At 39.9% G+C, this 19,654-nt stretch overlaps 1 protein-coding gene and 1 pseudogene across 2 annotated transcripts in view; both read left to right on the top strand.

The window, feature by feature from the left end:
* The window catches only part of PTGDR (prostaglandin D2 receptor), a 10,718-nt gene extending 3,933 nt beyond the window's left edge, over positions 1–6,785 (top strand). The window contains exons 2-3 of one of the 2 annotated variants that reach the window (XR_005197418.1): positions 3,022–4,481; positions 5,885–6,785. Coding sequence is in view for 1 of the 2 variants with exons in the window: in XM_017512414.2 (XP_017367903.1) it covers positions 3,022–3,255 (234 nt within the window). In the remaining variant the exon portion in view is untranslated. Of the gene's footprint in view, positions 1–3,021 lie in introns of both variants that reach the window. The other variant, XM_017512414.2, reaches the window with a different exon arrangement.
* A 2,189-nt stretch (positions 6,786–8,974) lies between these two features.
* On the top strand, positions 8,975–18,165 carry LOC108291933 (annotated as a pseudogene).
* Positions 18,166–19,654: the final 1,489 nt, after the last annotated feature.

Genomic DNA, 19,654 nt, shown 5'->3' with positions numbered 1-19,654 from the left:
AAAAAAAAAAAAAGAAAGTAAAATGGAAAAATCCTGTTAGGAGCACAAAAGTACTGAAAACACTCTGAAAACTCGTGTGTGTAGTCTCAACCTACTACCTTAAAAGGTCTAGAAAACACAAAGACACATTTAATAGGTATTAGAGACTTTACACTCTTCTAAGGAATGGACCTAGCAATTGTATCTGTATCTGAAAGGGGAGACATGGGTGACAGTATGTTACATGATTAAGTTGGCTTAAAAAGAAAACGCTTCACATGAGTTTGTTTTCCATTTGCCCCTTTCTCCTCAAAGTGGAGTGTGGCAAAATATAATTCCAACCATTTGAGAATGCTTGATTAGTTAGGATCTAGACAACTGAATAATACTGGTATAATTAAAATAAATAATTTTATTTTCGAGGCAGTATTTATCCATGTCAGTTCCACTAGGTTATTTTGACTTTCAAGTCAGTTGATTAGTATTAGAAATGTATTGTTCATTGGGGCATGGTGGCTCACACTTGTAATCCCAGCACTTTGGGAGGCCAAATCAGGAGGACTATTTAAGCCCAAGAGTTTGAGACCAGCGTAGGCAACACGGTGAGACCCTGCCTCTATAATAAATAATAATAATAATTAGCCAGGCATGGTGACATGTGCCTGTAGTGCCAGCTACTTGGCTGAAGTGGGAGGATTGCTTGAGCCCAGGAGGTCAAGGCTGCAAAGAGGCAAGATCCTGCCACTGCACTCCAGCCTGGGTGATAGAGTGAGACTCTGTCTTAACAACAACGAAAAAAAAGACATGGGTATTTTTAAAGTGCTCAATGAATCAGTGTGAGAAGAACGCCCTCTAATGGACTTGGGAGGCATTGAGACAATGTTGTTAGCTCTGCAACTGGACATCCTGCTGGGCAGCCCTCTCCGGCTTCTGATACCCTCTTCTATCCAGTCTACGCATTGTAACAAAGCAGACCTCTCCCTCTGCTCTATCCCTTTAAATCCCCTCAGACCCTTTTCCCTGGGCCCATCCCTTGCCTGTTGTCCCTTAGAGGCTTCCCACAGCCTCCTTTATAAGGAGCATCTCACCCATTCTTTCTGCCCCCCAAAATGGCATAGGCACGAGAGCTCTCTCATGCACTCAGGGTGTTCTCTATCTCTTCTCTGACTCCATGGATTCTGACAAGCAATTAAATAGCTTATACTTATCTACCTGGCTTACAGACCTCTCACTCATAACACCTAATATATACATGCATACCCTCTCTCATCCATCCCTGCTCCCCCACCAACCCCCAGGACACTGTGATTTTCTAAGGTAAAAATAATTCGGGTGAAAATATGTTTTTGTTTTTTTTTTGAGACAGTGTTTTGCTCGACTCCCAGGCTGCAGTGCAATGGCACAATCTAGACTCACTGCAACCTTTGCCTCCCACATTCAAGCATTCCTGCCTCAGCCTCCAGAGTAGCTGGGATTACAGGCACCCACCACCATGCCTGACTAATTTTTGTATTTTTAGTAGATACAGTGTTTCACCATGTTGGCCAGGCTGGTCTCGAACTCCTGACCTCAAATATCTGCCAGCCTCAGCCCCCCAGAGTGCTGGGATTACAGGTGTGAGCCACCATGCCCGGCCTGAAAATGCTACGTGCCTTAGAGAAGGCACTGCAAGCTGCCTCTAAAGCTCATTCCATATTCTCTTTACTTATAGTTTCTTCCTATGGTATCAAACTGGAAGTTTGAAAATTCAATCTAGTTAAGTATTTAGCATTAAAGTGAATTTTAAAAATCATACTCCAACAAACTTTTCATCAAGCTTAATGAAAGACAATATTTATGTTATGGGTAAGCTGTTGTTTGTTAAGATTCCCCCGCTGCCTCCTCCTTGCCTGACTTCAGACCGGCAAGGGCATCCAGATTGAAATAACAGCTGAGTCCAACGTAAGGTGTCTTCCTAAGTACACTAGATTGGAGTGGCTGAGCCTGCTGAAATGCTCTATAGAGAAGAGAGTAGAACCGTAAGGAAATGATTATGGGGAAAATGCATCTTCTCCAGCAGATGCTCTCTGATTACCTCAAAGTCCAGTCTCTTACCCATATCCCTTCTTACTAATGTTGAGTTTGCACACTTCCTGTTCCATTAGAATCCATTTATCCTATTATGGATTTAGAATCATAGTAGGCATGGAGAATGTAATAGAAAAAAAAGAAAAAGGTGGCCAGCCTTAGGCAGAGTGGGAAGCAATGGTTGTGCTGATCTAGAGATCAGTGTTGGCTGAATGGAAGGAAAAGCTGTTGTTTGAGGCATTTTGCAGGGCTCCAAGGAGGCTACTGAGACCTCAGGGAAGATCAAGACAATAGGAGTTGGTTGGAGCTAGGAAAGGCAGCCTTAATATTTTTGCACATATTTTGCCTTCTAGATTGAAAAAAAAAAGGATGTCAACCATGAAAAGGTAACAATCTGTGCTAAGAATAAGTAGAGCAATTTACACTGGTTGAACAGTCCTTTTTTCCAAGTCATCTCATGTCTTTTCATTGTCAGATATCCTGTCTCTTCACATTGATTAGAAGCTTCCATTTTATTGGTGTCTCCATACATGTGACATTTCACAGGTATGATTTATTTCTGAGAGAACTAATAGGAGAGGATAGGAAGCAGGGAGAAGAGAGAAAGGAGAACTGGAGAAAGTATGTCTCAGGATGCTAGCTGGAAAGAGACCCTGTTTGTAAAAGATGCAGTAGATCTTCATGGCCTGGCAGGGACCTAGAAACTTGAGCCAGGCAGGTAAAATAGCCTTCAGGAACTTAATCATACAGGGTCTCCGGCCAGTACTACACCCCACCTCCCAGGTCTGCCCCCCATCTTCCCAGCTCCCCACTTGCACCCATCAGCTGCAGTGGCCTTAGCTGTTTGTACATGTACCAAAAGTGAGTATTCCAAGCTCAGCTGCCATGTTCTTACAGAAACTGAGATGAAGTAAGTGAATTGATTGCTATCATTAACTTTTCCACATCATAATGGAATGTTTTTCTTCAAAACAGTATCGTGCTTACTATGGAGCATTTAAGGATGTCAAGGAGAAAAACAGGACCTCTGAAGAAGCAGAAGACCTCCAGGCCTTGCGTTTTCTATCTGTGATTTCAATTGTGGACCCTTGGATTTTTATCATTTTCAGAGCTCCAGTATTTCGGATGTTTTTTCACAAGATTTTCGTAAGACCTCTTAAGTACAGGAACTGGTGCAGCAATTCCACTAACATGGAATCCAGCCTGTGACAGTGCTTTTCACTCCGTGGTAAGCTGAGGAATATGGCACATTTTCAGTCAAAGAACCATGATTTAAAAAAAAATCTTACAATTTAAATCCTTAAAAGTTAACTCCCATAACAAAAGCATGTATATGTATTTTCAAAAGTATTTGATATATCTTAACAATGATTTGTCATTCAATAGTCAGGAACCCCTTCAGTGCATTTTCATTTTGTTATTAACAGCAACTAAAATTTCATATATTGTAACCAATGTTAAAAGTCGTAAAAAGCAATGGTATTAATTGTCCCTACATTTGTACTTGGTGGCCCTAATTTTTTTAGAGAGGTGTTGAGATGTATGGGTCTTTTAAAATATAGTAGAAACACCACCGTTTATGATTATGTGATGGGGGCGTTCTTAAAAAGGACAATTTCTTACCCTATTCATTTTTGGTGAAACCTCATTCATTGAGCTTATATCATCAATGCCCCTATTTAGTTCATCTCTTTGCCAATTGATCTAAGCATAGCCTGAATTATGATGTTCCTCAGAGAAATGAGGTGGGAAATATGACCACGTCAGGCAGCTGAAGGGGCTTCCCCAGCCACGATCCGGGAATACTTGCTGCCTCATGAGGAGACCTAAAGCTATAACTAGACACAGAGCAAGATATGACTATAGCCCACAACCCAAAGAAGCAAAAATTCATTTTTATCTTTTGAAGTCCAGTTTCTTTTGTATTGAGTCAAGGCTGTCAGTAGGAATCAAACTTTGGGGGTGGGTTACAAAATGTTCTTTCAGTTTTTAGAACCTTCATTTTATAAAAGGTTTATCCTATCGATGGATTCCTGGGTGGAAGGATTTATGCTTCTTTGAAAATCAGTATGTGACTTACTGTAGAGTCACGTTCACTGTTTGACTGTGTGGCGCAGTGGGGCATCTGGCACAGCGAAAAGCCCACACAGGACTTGGTCAGCCTCAGTTGAAGATGACAATGGCCATAACATCTACCTTAACAGCTACTTATTACAGCCATATTCTGCTTTGTGGAGACAGTAAGACCTTAGGTTCCAAGATCTACTTCAAATTACACTTTCAAAACTGGAGCAGGATATAGCTGCAAAAGAGCACAACTGAGCACTTTAATAGCAATTTAAAAGTTTACAAGGGTCAGCAACATGATGACCTAAAGAGAAAAGTGGAGGAAACGCGGCTGCAACTGAAATGGAGACTCTAAACCCAGCTTGCAGGTAAGAGCTTTCGCCTTTGGTAAAAGAACAGATCGGAGAGGTTAGAGGGGTTTCAGCACCTCTGGAGTTCCTTTGGATCCGACACTCTCTCTGGGACTCCGAGATGCAAAGCCTGCTACATTTGCATAGTCTCAAGACTTCTAGCCGGAAGTCCCTTCCAAAGACAAGAGTACTCATGTTTACCTATTTTCAACTTAGCGGCAACCTCATTTGTTTCAACTCTGGTTTTTCTAGTATCTCAGAGATAGTATAAAGCTGGATACATGTATATAATTTTTTTGGTATAGCAAAACTGTGAAAAAGGCAAATTAGGAATACAAGAGGTATAATTTGACAATAACATGATGAAAAAAATGTAGTTGTTTTTGAAATTTCACTTTGGTTTGTATCTTCTACGTGTAAGTACATGTGTGTTTTATTGTCAGAGGAAGAACATTTTTGGGGAGGTGTGTTACGATAATTGTCCAGTTAATTTGAAAAGTCTCCAGATGAATCAATAAATATAATTTTGTAATATTTTGTCAAGGCAATTACTTTTCTTTGAATGAAAGAAAAGGGCTTGGTTTTCTTTTTTAAGCAGTTGCAATATTTCATTGTCTAGCAGTTCCATAGTGTGAATTTTTATATACTGTCTAATTAACACTTATGTTACTTTAAACAAGCTTTCATAGACTTAGCTAAGGACTTAGTGCTCCTTTTTGTTTTATACAAAATGTAGCTACATCATCTAGATGAAGTCCCTGTTGAGTTAAAACCAACTCTTCAGTGATGTTCATATATTTATTCATTAATTCATTAAAAAATTGATGGAGACCTTGTGCTAGACCTTGTGCTAGTTGGTTAGATGCTGAGGAAAAGAATAAAAATAAGACTCAGTCATGGTTCATGAGTTGCTCGTTGTCCACTAGGGAGAGAGGAGTGTAAACAATTAGGATACAGTATAGAAATCCTCCATAGTATTGTGAGTGGGCATTTATTATTAGAAGAGGAGGCCCAAACTAGGAGCCACGTATAGGGTTGTCAGGAGAACTTCACAGGAATAAGATGCATTGAAAGTCAAGTATTGAAAATGAGTAGGAATTTTGACTCTGATTGAAAACTGAAAAGAACACAAAGAGAAAGTTTACATAAGAGACAATACATGTGGTTAATAAATGTAGAAAAATATTCAGCCTAATCAAAGAAATGCGAAAATAAAATCAAATTATATAGGACCTAACAAAACAAAACAAAACAAACTATGACTCTGAATAACAGAGGTTATTCAGAGAGGAACATTCATGTTCTCCTGGCGAGCTCATAAATGTGTATACCCTTTCTTGATCGAAACCCAACAGCGTATCAAGAGCCTAAAGGGTTATTTTCTGTTGTTCCAGTAATTCCATTCTAGCATTCTCTTGCAGAAAATCATCAGTAGTCCTGGACAAGCCGCAGTAACATCACCTGACACTTACTACAAATGCAAATTCTTCAGCTCCACCTCAGACCTGCTGAATCAGAATCCCTTGGGCGGGGCCAGCAATCAGGGCTTTAACATGCCCTCCAGGTGATTCTCATGCATGTTAATGTTTGAGAACCACTGCTCTACCCAAAACAAATAAAGAAAATACCAAAAAAAGACAAGAAAATATGTGATAGACTGTTTCTCTGACCTCTGATTCTCAGATCCTTTGAGGTGCAGATACTCTCTCACACCTGAACTTCCTCAGTGTTTTTATCTGTAATGTTCTTAGGGAAGTTACAGCTTTTAAATATCTTTCAACAGTGGCAGCCATTGCTGATTCTTTCCCAAGTTTGAGGCTCTGATAGCATTGATAAGACTGGTCTTGCTCATCTGGAGGTAAAGATGCTACCTCAGCAGTGATATTTCTTTGGCCTTCTGCAAACACTTACTGGGCACTAAGCCTGATGTTGTTCCCTTGTGAAAGAAGATAAACTAAAGAGCCTTCATTTATGAAAATATTGTCAACGATTGTATCTAAAGTGAGCTTTCATTAGGGATTAATATTTTCTAGCCTCTCTATGGGAGAGAAATTTCCACTGAAATATGTAAAGCTATTTTCAAACTTTCATAATTTGACTCGTATATTTTCAGGAAAATATTATACGTTTCATCTTTCTTTCCAGGCATTAAAATCCTTGTGGACTAGTCATCTATTTTTTTTTTCCATTTCTCTTAGTAGTTCAAACATTTACTGTAGAAGAGCTATAAATATACCACAGCTATATTGAATAAAAGGTGTTCTCTCTCATGATAATCCTAAAACATATGTCTAGTCAATAAAAGGCTGCTGTATGGCTTGGCTAAAGATTCCTCTGTATCTGATGAAGAATGTTCTCATATCACCATGTAAGGATTTTTCTCTTAGGCTATCCAAAGTCGAAAATAGTACAGATAGGAGAAAAAATTTTTGCTCTATATTATTTCCTACTGTTACAGACATTATGTAAATTAACATGTATGTGTCAGTTTTCATCTAGGAAATAGCAACCCATACATAATGAAATTAACAACATAAAAGTTTGTTAATTAGGCAATCTTAACATTGTAAAAACAACTTTGTCTTATTAGAACAGTGTTGAGTGGCCTGCTCTTTAATTATTTTCTTGAGTGAGACTAGGATTGCTGGCCTGGGTGTTCCCAGACTCTAGGTGGAGGAAAGATGAGTGCATAGGATGGGTGGTACTATAATTAGGCTTCCTCTCCCAACCATTTCACAATAGCCAAATTCAGTGGAATGAATCAGCAGGTCTCACCTGATATCAGTGAGGTGAACATTCTAGTCTTCCAGATATTTTTTTAAAAACTGCACAAACTCAGGAGTAAGTCTAACCTTAAAAATATTTGCAATGAAGGTATTTAGAACCTATCAGGCTCTGGTTACAAATAGGGAGAAGATATAAGCTTTTTTTTTTTTTTTTCTACTAAAATGCCTCAACCAGTGAAGACAATAAAATACAGTCAAGTCAAAGCTCAAAAGAAAGTATTTTAAGTCTAGTTCATAGGGTCTTATGATGATCTTAAACTCAGTAAGCACTTGGAAACACAGGACAAACTAGTACTGTAGAAGTTAAAAATTATACAAAGTAGTATAAATGTTAGAAAGTACTAAAGTATGAGTCAGATTTTAAAACAAGCCCCAAATCAGCGATAATTGACGTTTTTAGATTAGTCTAGCAATGCACTGTATAAACACCTGGGCAAACAAAGTTGGTAGCTTGCCAACATCAATTTCTTATCACTACAAAATAGAATATGGAAACAATAACTGTCATGAAACACAGTTTATAATGAATTTAGAAAATACTTTTTATTCCCCCTGAATTAAAAAAATCCAGAGTTCCCAATTAGATTAAAAAGATAAAGTACAATGATTTACTGATTACAATTGTGTGAAAGCAAAATAAATCTTGGGACCCCAAATTCACTAGGCCAAAGGGAAAAGTCAAGCTGGGAACTGGGTCACACCAACCTGCCTCCCATTTTGGTTCCTAAATAAGACAGCTAAAGGATGAAAAGCTGCATACCTCCCTCACATTTTGCCCACAAGGAAATTCCTTGGCGACCCAAGACCTTTACTCTAAATTGTTTCTGTTAAAGTTCTTCATGGCAATGTGAATCGATAGCTTTTCTCCACAGGTGTAGGGACATAGGCAAGAACTCAAAGTCATCCCTCTGCCCACCTGAGACAAATGCAGATCGGATTGTTTTCTCTGCTCTATTGTCTACATTATCTACATTATGTAAAAATGCAGATTCACTGAGCCAAAGGCATGAGTGACTGTTTTCCCCTACCTCCCTCTCACATAAAAATTATGAATTTCTCAGTATCCTTCCCTTTCCTCTTTAAATATTGAAATCCTCAAAATCATTTTTGGAGAGAGGAATATACCTATCTACCAAGTGTGTGTCCTTAACTTTGGCAAATAAACCTCCAAAAATGACTGAGACTTACCTGGGTTATTTTCCTTGATTGACCACAGAGGGATCCTGAGTGACGGTGGTCCTGGTCTGCAGCAGCTTTCCTACTTGTACTAGCTTGGGCTCTTTATAGCCCAAACCAATAGGACAATTTGCTGAGGTCTGGGACCTCCTCCCTGCAGGAATTTGAGGGTCTGAGGTTTAATTTGCTGTTTAAAAAATATATATATATCCTTTTTTTTTCCTGGGCGTTTCTGTTTGCTTCCTCCAAGGAAGGCAAGCTTGTCTGCTTCTTCATCAGTGGAGAACAGTCTTCAGCTTGAGCCTCATCACTAGTAAGGGAAGAAGCTGAGTTGGGATTCTGTCTTGCAAATTCTTTTTTTTTGTTTTGTTTTTGAGATGGAGTCTTGCTCTGTCGCCAGGCTGGAGTGCAGTTGAGCAATCTCGGCTCACTGCAACCTCCGCCTCCTGGGTTCAAGCGATTCTTCCGCCTCAGCCTCCCGAGTAGCTAGGACCACAGGCACGTGCCACCACGCCCAATAATTTTTTGTATTTTTAGTAGAGACGGGGTTTCACCATGTCGGCCAGGATGGTCTCGATCTCTTGGCCTCGTGATCCGCCCACCTCGGCCTCCCAAAGTGCTGGGATTACAGGGCAAATTCTCTTTAATGACTAAAGTTACTGTTAACAACCAGCTGGTCTTAATTTCTCCTTACATTTAGAGCACTCAGAAATTGTATAATTTGTGTGATTGTTGTTTGTTTTGCTTAGATGTCTTGTCTATTTGTTCCTGTCTTGTTAGGTTTTTTTTGTATGTTTCAGTCCTTCTCTTATTGTATTTGGCCAACTCTAAACCCTCTAGCTTATGAGTATGGAATTTTCCTCTCCAAAGAAATAAGAGCACCTTGCCCCTCTCAGCCTTTCCGGGCATTCTTAGGCAACTGAGAATTTCACGAGAGTGTCTGGAAGAAGCATTCCCTAAGGTGTGCAATGGCTCTGAGTAGAATTTCCCCTTAGAAGAACATACTTAGGGTGTAATCCCAGCTAGCAGGTGCGAATACATAGCGCAGGTGCAAATACGTAACTGATCTCCTGCACCTTGAGCCCCTGACACACTGTGCCAGGTAGCCACAATATGGGTGGACCAAACCGGTTCAGGAAGTAACGGCCCTGAAAAGCTAGGTCCCCACGCAGCACACTTTGGATCCAATAAACCCTCCAACTTGGTCAAATCTGAAGGAAAACTAAATTATGTGGAAGGATGCCTTAAGTTGGCTAAAACCCCCACAGCTGCGGAACACCAAGTTCCACCCTTAGAAACTCCAGCCCTGTATATGCAAAAACACTTATTGTGAATTGTCATGCAAATATTTAATCAAGTGGACCACTATAACCAGGGCAGATACTTACAGTGGCCTACATGGGGATCTTCTGAGATGCCCAAATTAGTGTACCTGTGAACTAGCATGCGAAACACAGGCACAAAAACTAAACAAGCAGAATGGGAGAGCTACTTTCAATGGTGCCTAGAGAGTAGCAAATGGGGAGAAGATCATGTCCTTACAAGAAGCCAACAAACAACTTAGAAATGCTAACCAAGGACTCTGTGATGTTCTATCTCTCTTAAAGAAATCCTCAGAATCCCTTACGTCCCCGTGGCACCTCCCCACCTTCACTTACACCCCCACTTTACCCCGACCTCTCTAAACTTCCTGGACCAGATCTGTTCCCTCCTCCTGCATGTGCCCATTCACCATCTTCCCCTCCTTGATGCCACTCACTCAACTTAATTTAATCTCCTCAGGGCAACCCATAAAGAATGGACAACCAAGTATCAGAGCTGTTAGAAACTATTTTCAATCAAAACTTTTGAAGACTGTAAAAAATCCCAGGTCACTCTACATTGGACACCACTAAAAATGGAGGGAACCAATATGATATTACTACAGCTAAAAAAGCAACATTAAAGCCAGAAGCCCCAATCCAAGAAATTTCAGGCCATAAAGCCTGAAACACTTAAAAACATGTTGAAGGAAACCTAGAGTATAGCCCCAACAAAAGAGAAATCCACTTGGAAACAGACAGGGGGATACCTGTCTCCTGAAACTAAAATATTGTATGGACCTAATAATAAATCATTATTCTAATGGGATGTCAGGTGCCGCTTATGGAATATGTTCATAATCTGACACATTGGAATCCAGATAAAATTATATCCTAGTGTAAATGATGTTACTGGAAATCATCCTTCACAGTGGCACAAAAGGTTTATTCCCAGTGTGTTGTTTGTCCTAAGAATAATCCAGGGAAGCTCCTCCATGAGGCCTAGGGTCATTATGGCAGCTTAATTTTATCCAGCTGCCATCCTCTCAAGGTTACATGTTTTAGTAATGGTCTCCATGTTTTCCCATTGGGTTGAAGCTTTTCCCTGCAGGAAAGCAACAGCAGAAGTTGGAAAATCTTATTAGAAAAAATTATTCCACTATGGGGAGTCCACTGTGAACGTCACAGTGATAGGAGAACTCATTTTACTGGCCAAGTTTTTAAAAATATTTGTAAAATTTGGCCCATATTTCAAGATTTCCAGTGTGCCTACCATCCCCAGTCCTCAGGGCTGCTGGAAAGGACCAATGGAATAATTAAAACACAATTGGCTAAGTTCATAAATGGATATCACCTCCATTGGCCTAAAGCACTCCTTACACTCTGGTCCACCTTGGAAAGCATCAGCTTTCCCTTTATAAAATTATAACAGGAAGGCCCATGTGTATGGGAACCAAAATAACCAACCCAACTTTTCTCAAGGGACATATATCACAATATTGTAAGGGACCCATTCATCATCTTTACAAAAGCCAAGATTTGGTAAAGAACTCCTTTCATAGTCTACTCCCTGAAGACAAGGTTCCTGGTAACGATCTTCAGCCTGGAGACTTTGTCTATTGGACAAGATATTTAATAAAGGACTCCCTTCAACCTCAGTGGAAGGAGCCATACCAAGTACTGTTAACTAATCCATGTAGTACTGCAGAATCAGAGGGTATAAACTCATAGATTTACATCTCTCATCTTAAAAAGGCCCAACCTCCTAAATAGACTGTAACTCCTACCAAAGACCTTCACCTCCAGTTCACTAAACATCGACCTTCAATCCAGCACTAGAAGCAGATGATAGCTGTTGTGGACATCTTAAACCCAAGACACAGTACCAGGCCTGTATACAAAAGAACACCTATGTGTATTGCATAATAGCTATTACAATTACTGTCCTAGAGATACTGGCAACTGCTGTCTTATGCAGAACTGGGCACTTGCCTTGTCTGATTTAATGTCTTTTTAGCAGTTTAAAATGAATTTCACAACCTTGCTCCTATTTACCCTATGTCTATACACCTTCTTGCTACTGTCACCTATTGTTGCCCATAAGACAAATCTGTTTTTATGATGCGCTCCGGACTATGCGGACAGATTATAAAAGGATGCCTGCTTGATATGTGGATTCATGCCTCTTTCCAGTGGCTCCAGATTGCCATGGTGGGTATCCCCCTTCCAAGGTCAGGACTAGATAGAATGCCAAAATTTATTACATCACAGAAACGATCTGGTATCCTTAGTGCTGGATAAGCATAACAAAAGACTAAATATATATAATTGGCCCATTAAAAACATTCTTAAAACCAGGGACATGGGAAAAGATTTTCCGGGGAAAGGACCAGCTCACCAGCTCTCACTTTAGCATCCCCCCAACTAAAAGAGAAGGTGCTAACCATGCCCCAAACAGCCCATTTTCAAAATGGGATAATGCAAATTGGGATGGGTTTATCTGGCTCATGCCTTCATTTGGCTAACTCAGCCAAAATGCTCCTTTATGCTTGGAACAAAGAAACCACCCCAAGCACCAATGGCCAAACACTACAAGAGATATGGGGTGGATACCTGGAGAACGTTGTGACCACATTATCACATGATGAGACACTAACTGGCAGGCCACCGATTGGGGGCAGCAACCAGGTATTTATTGGCCAGCTCCAAAAGGGACATATTGGCCATGTGGCCCTAACTTATGGCCTTGGTTATCTGCAGGATGGTTAGGACAATGTTCCCTAAGTTATGCCTGGGCACAAGGACGAGTAATTTGGACCCTGCCAGAACTAGCAAACCTTTTTCATTTACAGTCTCGCTGGACACATTCTGTGTTCCAATGGTATGATCACTTAGCTTCAAACTTCATACCACAAGTAGGTATTACAGATGTTATATGGCATATAGAGGTCTTAATAAATTACACATAAAAGGTTCTAAATGATAGCCGCATGGGTATCTGTTTGCTAAAAAATAAGGTCTAACTTATGAGAAAAGCTCTGCTGCAAAACCATAGGGCCTTAGATGTACTCACTACAGCCCAAGGGGAAATCTGCACCATCATAAAAACTGAATGTTGTGTTTATATTCCAGGTAAATTAAATAGCATAACCTGACTTATGACTGATATGAAAACCCAGATAACCAATCTGTCAGATCCAAAACCCTCATTAATGGATTAGTTGAGTGGCTGGTTTAGATCCTAGGGAAATTGGTGGCAGAAGTTATTGCTTCTAATAGGAATAATAATAATAATTTGTATTATGTCCTGTTTTTGTTTACAATGCTGTTATGGTATATGCAGATTAGACAACATTCAACTGAAAGGGCTAAAGTAATGATTGCCCAAAGAATTGCTCTAACTGAGGAGGCAGTAGCATAGCCTGACCCAGCTTCCAGGTTTGCTTTCCCCTTTGCTGCTGTATATCTCATCTAGTCCCTATGTTTTTAATTTCCTTTTTCCTTCTTTCCTCTCCCTATTTTAATCTTCATGGGACATGATCTCCTAGAAATGAACCTTCTTAGCAAGGTGGGACCTGAATTTCTGGAATAAACCATCCTAGTAATGAGGGACCAGCTCAAAAAGAAAAAGAAAAAAGCAAGCTGAGACTCAGAGACACATTTTCCTTCTAAAACACTTTCTCCAAAAAAAAATTTGTTTTTTTAAAAAAGGGAGGAATGTGAAAGTAAAATAAATCTTGGGGCCCAGAACTCACTAAGCCAAAAGGAAAAGTCAACCTGGGAACTGGGTCATGCAAACCTGCTTCCCATTTTGGTTCCTAAATAAGATGGCTACAAAGATGAAAAGTTGCATACCTCCCTCACATTTTGCCCACAAGGAAATTCCTTGTGGGCCCCAAGATCTTCACCCTAAAGCATTTCTGTCAAAGTGCATCATGGCAATGTGAATTGAAAGCTTTTCTTCACAGGTTCGGGGACACAGGACAGAACTCAAAATCATCCCTCTGCCCACTTGAGACATATGCATATATTACTGTTTCCTCTGCCCTACTGTCTACATTAATCTTTTGTAAACATGCAAATTCACTGAGCCAGACAAAGGCAGGAATGACTGTTTTCTCCTTCCTCTCAATATTGAGAAATATTGTGTATTTCTCAATATCCTGCCCTTTCCCCTTTAAATATGGAAGTCCTCAAAATCGTCTTCAGAGAAAGGCATAGACCTGTTTCCCTGTTGTGTGTCCTTAACTTTGGCAAGTAAAGCTCCAGAAATGAATGAGACTTGTCCCAGTCACTTTCCTTGATTAACAATTGGCACATCCAAAAAAAAAAAAAATGACAGCCTCCTTCCCCTCAAAGAGCTAAATATAAAAATGGAACAAAGATCTATACTTCAAATGTGAACACAAAGTAATATTAGGCTAAGTAACATTTAAGGCAATAAGTTTTATGGTTAAAAAGTCAGTATGTGGTCGACCCATGTGTGCAAGTTGCTACAATGGAAGTCAAAGGGGAAACAACAATTCACAGGAAAGAGTACAAAGGCATCACAGAAAAAGAACACAGATTTTGTCAACACCTGAGATTCTGGTTCTTCAAAGACATTTCCAAGAAAAGTTGCTAAGAAAGGTGGATCTAAAATCGCATCTAAGAACTTTGAGAAAAGTGTCCCAAAACCAGGGGAAAAGGGTGAGAAGCAGTTGAAGAGTAAGCAACAATGGGACAAGGCACCAAGGAATTCAACAAGAAGAGAAAACTCCAGCCAGATGGTAAAAGTGGTGAAACAACAGCCAAGAAACCCAAATGGGATGACTTCGAAAAGAAGAACTGAAGCAAAGCAGGCAACTCAGTGATAAAACTATGACACTGTCGTGTGAGCAAAGCACATTTGGAAGACTTTAAGAAGAAAAGACTGTGACAAAGAAAAAAGAGTAAAGTTAATGAATGACTTGCAGAAGTTGATTCAAGGGAAAATTAAAACTGTTGCATTTATTAGTCGGGCATGTTGGCACATGCCTGTAATCCCAGCTACTCAGGAGGCTGAGGCACCAGAATCCTTGAGCCTGGAAGATAGAAAGTGCAGAGAGCTGAGATCCTGCCACTGCACTCCAGCCTGGGGAACAAAGCAAGACTCTGCCTCAAACAAACAAACAATTGTATTTGCACATGATTAAACTCATGTAATGCAATGTTACATTCAGTGTGGTAATGAAGAATAGTCAAAACAGGCTTTCGAAGAATTGGGAGATTATTTGGTTGAATTAAGTAAAGCCAAATACTCCAGAAATATTGTAAAGAAATGTCTTGGGTATGGAAGTCAACCACAGATTGAGGAGACAATGAGAAGTTTTAAAGGCCCCATGAGGGAGATGCTGTGGCAGGCAGAAGCATCAGCCATTGTGGAGGATGCATATAACGGAAAAGCCACTTTGGAGCAGACGAACATGCTGATGGAAGAGTTCTATGGGAATATATTTCACCTTTACAAGTCAGCTGATCACCAAACTCCAAAGTATTAGAGGTACAGCCAGAAAAATTAAGAGCTTATATGGATGAAATGAAACATATTCTAACTCCAGTGGCCCAAAAAGAAGCTGCGATTAAGCATTCATTGGTGCATATTCTTGGACTTTTTAAAAATTTACCTGTGCACCCCCCAAACTCAGATCAGAAATGACTGAAGTCATCCACAAAGCAGTGGTATAGCTAGAACACACACACACGAGGGCATGGGTGGCCATGCACTGCCTGTGGCACAGCATGCCCAAGAATAGGAAAGTGACTGTGAAAACAGTGAAGACTTATATTGAAAAAGTGACTGATGGCCAATATTCTCATTTGGTTTTACTGACAACATTTGATTGTATTGATGATATTAAGCTTGTGAAGCAGATAATCATCATAACAGGAATTAGCAGTTCATTGCCTAGCAGAGAACATTACAAACATGGAAGAAAGGTCCTGTTGTATTTACTAAACCCCAGAGATCCTGTACATCCAGTATGAAAAATCACTGAGTTTGTGCAAAAAGGAGATGGAAATGCACACAGTAATGAAGACATAGAAATCTGCAGGCATGAGCTCCTAGAATCCATTTCTCCAGTTTTGTTAAGCTACCTGCAAGGACATGCCCAAGAGGTGGTGCTAGGTAAGTCTGCACGTGTTGTTATCTGACATTCTGGGATCTGCCACTGGAGATGTTCAGCTTGCCATGAATGCCATTGCTGCTTGGCAGCAGCGAACTGCAACCCGGTGGCAAGGACAGAGAGCTTCACATTGCAGAACATCCTGCAGGACATCTAGTTTTGAAGTGGTTAATAGAGCAAGATAAAAAGATGAAAGAAAATGGGAGAGAAGGTTGCTTTGAAAAATCATTTGTAAAGTATGTTAGTATGAGGAACCTGAAGACCTGGGCGAGTGTAAATCAAGGTGCTTTTATTCTTTCTCGCCTCCTCCGGGCTGTGACCAAGAAGTTGCAAACAAACTCAAAGCTGGACTGAAAAGTTTGATTCCTACATTGGAAAAAAAAAAAACAAAAACAAAGGTACCAACAAAAGAATAGAAACTCTACTTGAAAAATTGGGCTCATGGGTGGAAAGAGTTAAGAGCAGGATGAAATCATTTTTCCTGTTTCCTGTTCTGTTTCCCAATGCAGAATAAAGGGCTAGGGTCCACCTTACTGGTAATTTGGGTGCTCTATACCTATGTTTCTTCTTTGTATAAGAATCTATTTATGAAATTGTTTTTAAAATGAAAAAGTCAATATTTGGCTATGAGATACCATTAGTAGTGAATTTACATCATGGAGCTATTTTGACCAAATAACATGGCAATGAAAGTACAAAAGAAAAAGCATTAGAAACATGAGAAATCAAAATGTTACTACTGTCATGGGTGACGTTCTTGCCCCACCATCAATCAAGGTAGATCAAATAGACAAAAAGACATATTTAAACATATATTTATAGTTTTGTTTCTACATTGCTCAAAACTCTGATAGATTTTTATCAAACACCCAGAATATGTTTATGCTGGACTGTGTTTCAGCATAGGCTGTGATACAGACCTACAATTCTTTGGTGGCCCTGAAGGCACCTCAAGAGACAAGGAATGATCCTCCAAAGCAGCTCAAACTGAGGGTCAACAAGAGGCTTGCGTGACGTGGAAGATACCTGCCATATGTAAAACAGTACTGTGGGCAGAGAAAATGAACAGTGTTTCAAACCCAAGCCCCAAACTCGAAATCATAAGGACAGAATCTCTGACTGTTAAATGTAGAGTTGTGATCACGCTGCTTTAAGTAGTCAAGACTCTGTATACTGCTGTGCTATAGCTGGCCTAGAGTTAGAACCTGAGCAACGCCATTTTATACAAGACAAAGCTGTTTTCCCAAAAGTTGTAACGGCTGCCCCATTCTCCTTGCAATAACTGCTGTCCTTGGCTTCTGTAAATAAAAACAGCTAGCTTTGAAAAAAGCCCACTACGTAAAGCTGCTTGCCTTTGCTAATCAGTAACTGCCGGAATTGCTCACCCTTTGCTTATCAGTAACTGCCAGAATTGCTTCTGTAAAGTTGTCTGCCCTGCATCCCCTCACCCTCTTGGTCCTAAAACCAGGATGTGGTTTTTCAGCTTAAAAACCCTGCTCTCCCTGAGTTCACGGCCATGGGTTGGAGAGACGTGAGTCCTCTGTGGCCGCTGGCAATAAAGACCCTGCAATTTGGCATATTTTTGTCTTGGTGTTATTTTAATCTCGCGTTCAATACTTCACTGCCATTCAGGATGAGTACCATCAAGATTCTAATTATTTGATAATGATGAATGAATCTCCAAAACAACACAAGAGAAGCCAGGTAGTGAGTTGTACCACTGCAGTAGGCAGCTTCTAAGAGAGCTACTAATGATCCCTGTCTCCCTGTTTCCTGGTATTCATGCCATTGGGTAATTCTTTCCCTGCAAGTGTGATCTGAACCTACAGACTTGCTTCTAATGAGGGGAATACAGCAGAAATACATCTGGAAAGTTACACCCGAGATCAGATTACAAATAAGCCTTGGTTGCTTGCTTGCTCTGATGGAAACCAGCTGCCATGCTGTGAGCTGTACTATGAAGAGGCTCACATGGCAAAAAATGAAGGGAGGCCACTGGTCAGCAGCCAGCGAGGAACAGACGCCCTTAGTCCAACAACCCAGGAGGAACCAAATCCTCCAACAACCACATGAGTGTTCTTGGAAGTGGATCCTTCCTTCTAAGTACAGCTTTGAGCCAACTGCAGCCCCAGCCGATATCTTGACTGCAGCCTTATGAGGGACCCTGAGCCAGGGGGCCCAACTAAGCTGCAACCAGATTCCTCACCCACAGAAATTGTGAGGTGAGAAAATGTTGTTTCATGCTGCTACATTTTGGAGTAATTTTTTTCAGCAGTCATAGATAACTAATATAATTCACTGAATTATAATTAAATTAATGGATATCCCATTGTATATGAATCCATAGCATATTTTATTGACAAATATGATACATGAAATATTTATAAGCTCTGATTATATACTAGGCTATAAGAAAAATCTCAATAAATATAAGAAAGCAGAAATTTGCAGTTTATTTTCTTTGGTTAGGAAACATTTTTATTTAAGTTGAAACCAAAAGCTCTCTCTGATCACATGGAAATTTTTCTTCTTTTTGTATGCATTATACATACTAAATTGTGCATACAACATGCATATGCAGTTTAAATAGTAATTATAAAGTGAATATCCAGGTAGACATTGTACAGGTCAAGAAACAGAACACTGCCAGGACCAGAAGCCCCCTGTTCCTTGATCACAGTCCCTCCCTCTCACCAAGGTAAACCCTGTTCCACCTTTTAATAAATCATGTCTTTGCTTTTTCTTTATCTTACCCCCATGTGTGCATCATAATATATGTATTTTATGAGAAAAAGCTCACTTTTTCTCGAGCTTAGTAATGTGTCTTAGCTTGGATCCTCACATGCAGTCTAGGACAGAGTCAGGTTCATGTGACTTGTGGAGCTCCTGCTTTCAGGAGAAAAGTGGTGAAAGCAGCAGGACAGGGCAGAGACAGAAGCGAGGCAAGGATGAGGTGTCAGTTCTGTCTGATCTCAAAGCAGGGGCTCTGGAGCTTAAATAGCAGCACAGTGTTGGTCCCACCAAGACACTTGTGATAGCCTGTTACTAAGTCTTTGGTCAACATGTTCCGGGGGTAGCCCTTGAGCCAAAGGCAATTTTCCAGAAAAGGGACCAGCTCTGAGTCATTAACAACTAAAACTCCCAGGAGCTGGGGGCAATGGCTTGGAAAAGTAGATCTGAATGGTATTCACCATATAGTATGTTTATGAGATTCATACTCTCCATACGTGTAGCTGAGTTCCTGTATTTTCATTGCCAAATAGTATTTCACCGCATGAATATATCACATGCTGTCAATGGACATTTGGGGTATTTCTAGATTTGCCTATAAAAAATAATGCTGTTTTTAATGACTCAAGGGGCAAAGAAAAGAAAAGAAAAATAAGTAATGCTGTTTTAACTGTTCTTACTATGTCTTGTGTTGGACAAGTGTAAAAGTATGTATCTCTACGGCATATCTAGGAGTGGAAGTGCAGGGATATAGGATGTGTGCACCTTTTATTTTATTATATTATAACAATTGTTTTCCAATTTACACTAACACTGGGATTCTTTTCATTGCTCTACATCTTTGCTAACACTTGTATTGTGACACTTTTAGTTTTAGCCATTTTAGTAAGTTGGTAATGGTATTTCCTTGAGGTTTTAATGTATTTTTCATATGAATAATAATGATATTGCACACTTTCTCACACATTTATTGGCTGTTTGGAAATTCTAGTTTATAAAGCTTCTGTTCAAGTCTTTTTCCTTTTTAAAAAATATGTTTGTTTTTTCATATT

Source organism: Cebus imitator, unplaced genomic scaffold (assembly GCF_001604975.1).
Source record: "Cebus imitator isolate Cc_AM_T3 unplaced genomic scaffold, Cebus_imitator-1.0 Scaffold472, whole genome shotgun sequence".
NCBI classification, from domain to species: Eukaryota; Metazoa; Chordata; class Mammalia; order Primates; family Cebidae; genus Cebus; species Cebus imitator.
Note: the sequence above shows the minus strand (reverse complement) of the source record. Positions and strands in the feature narration are given on the sequence as shown.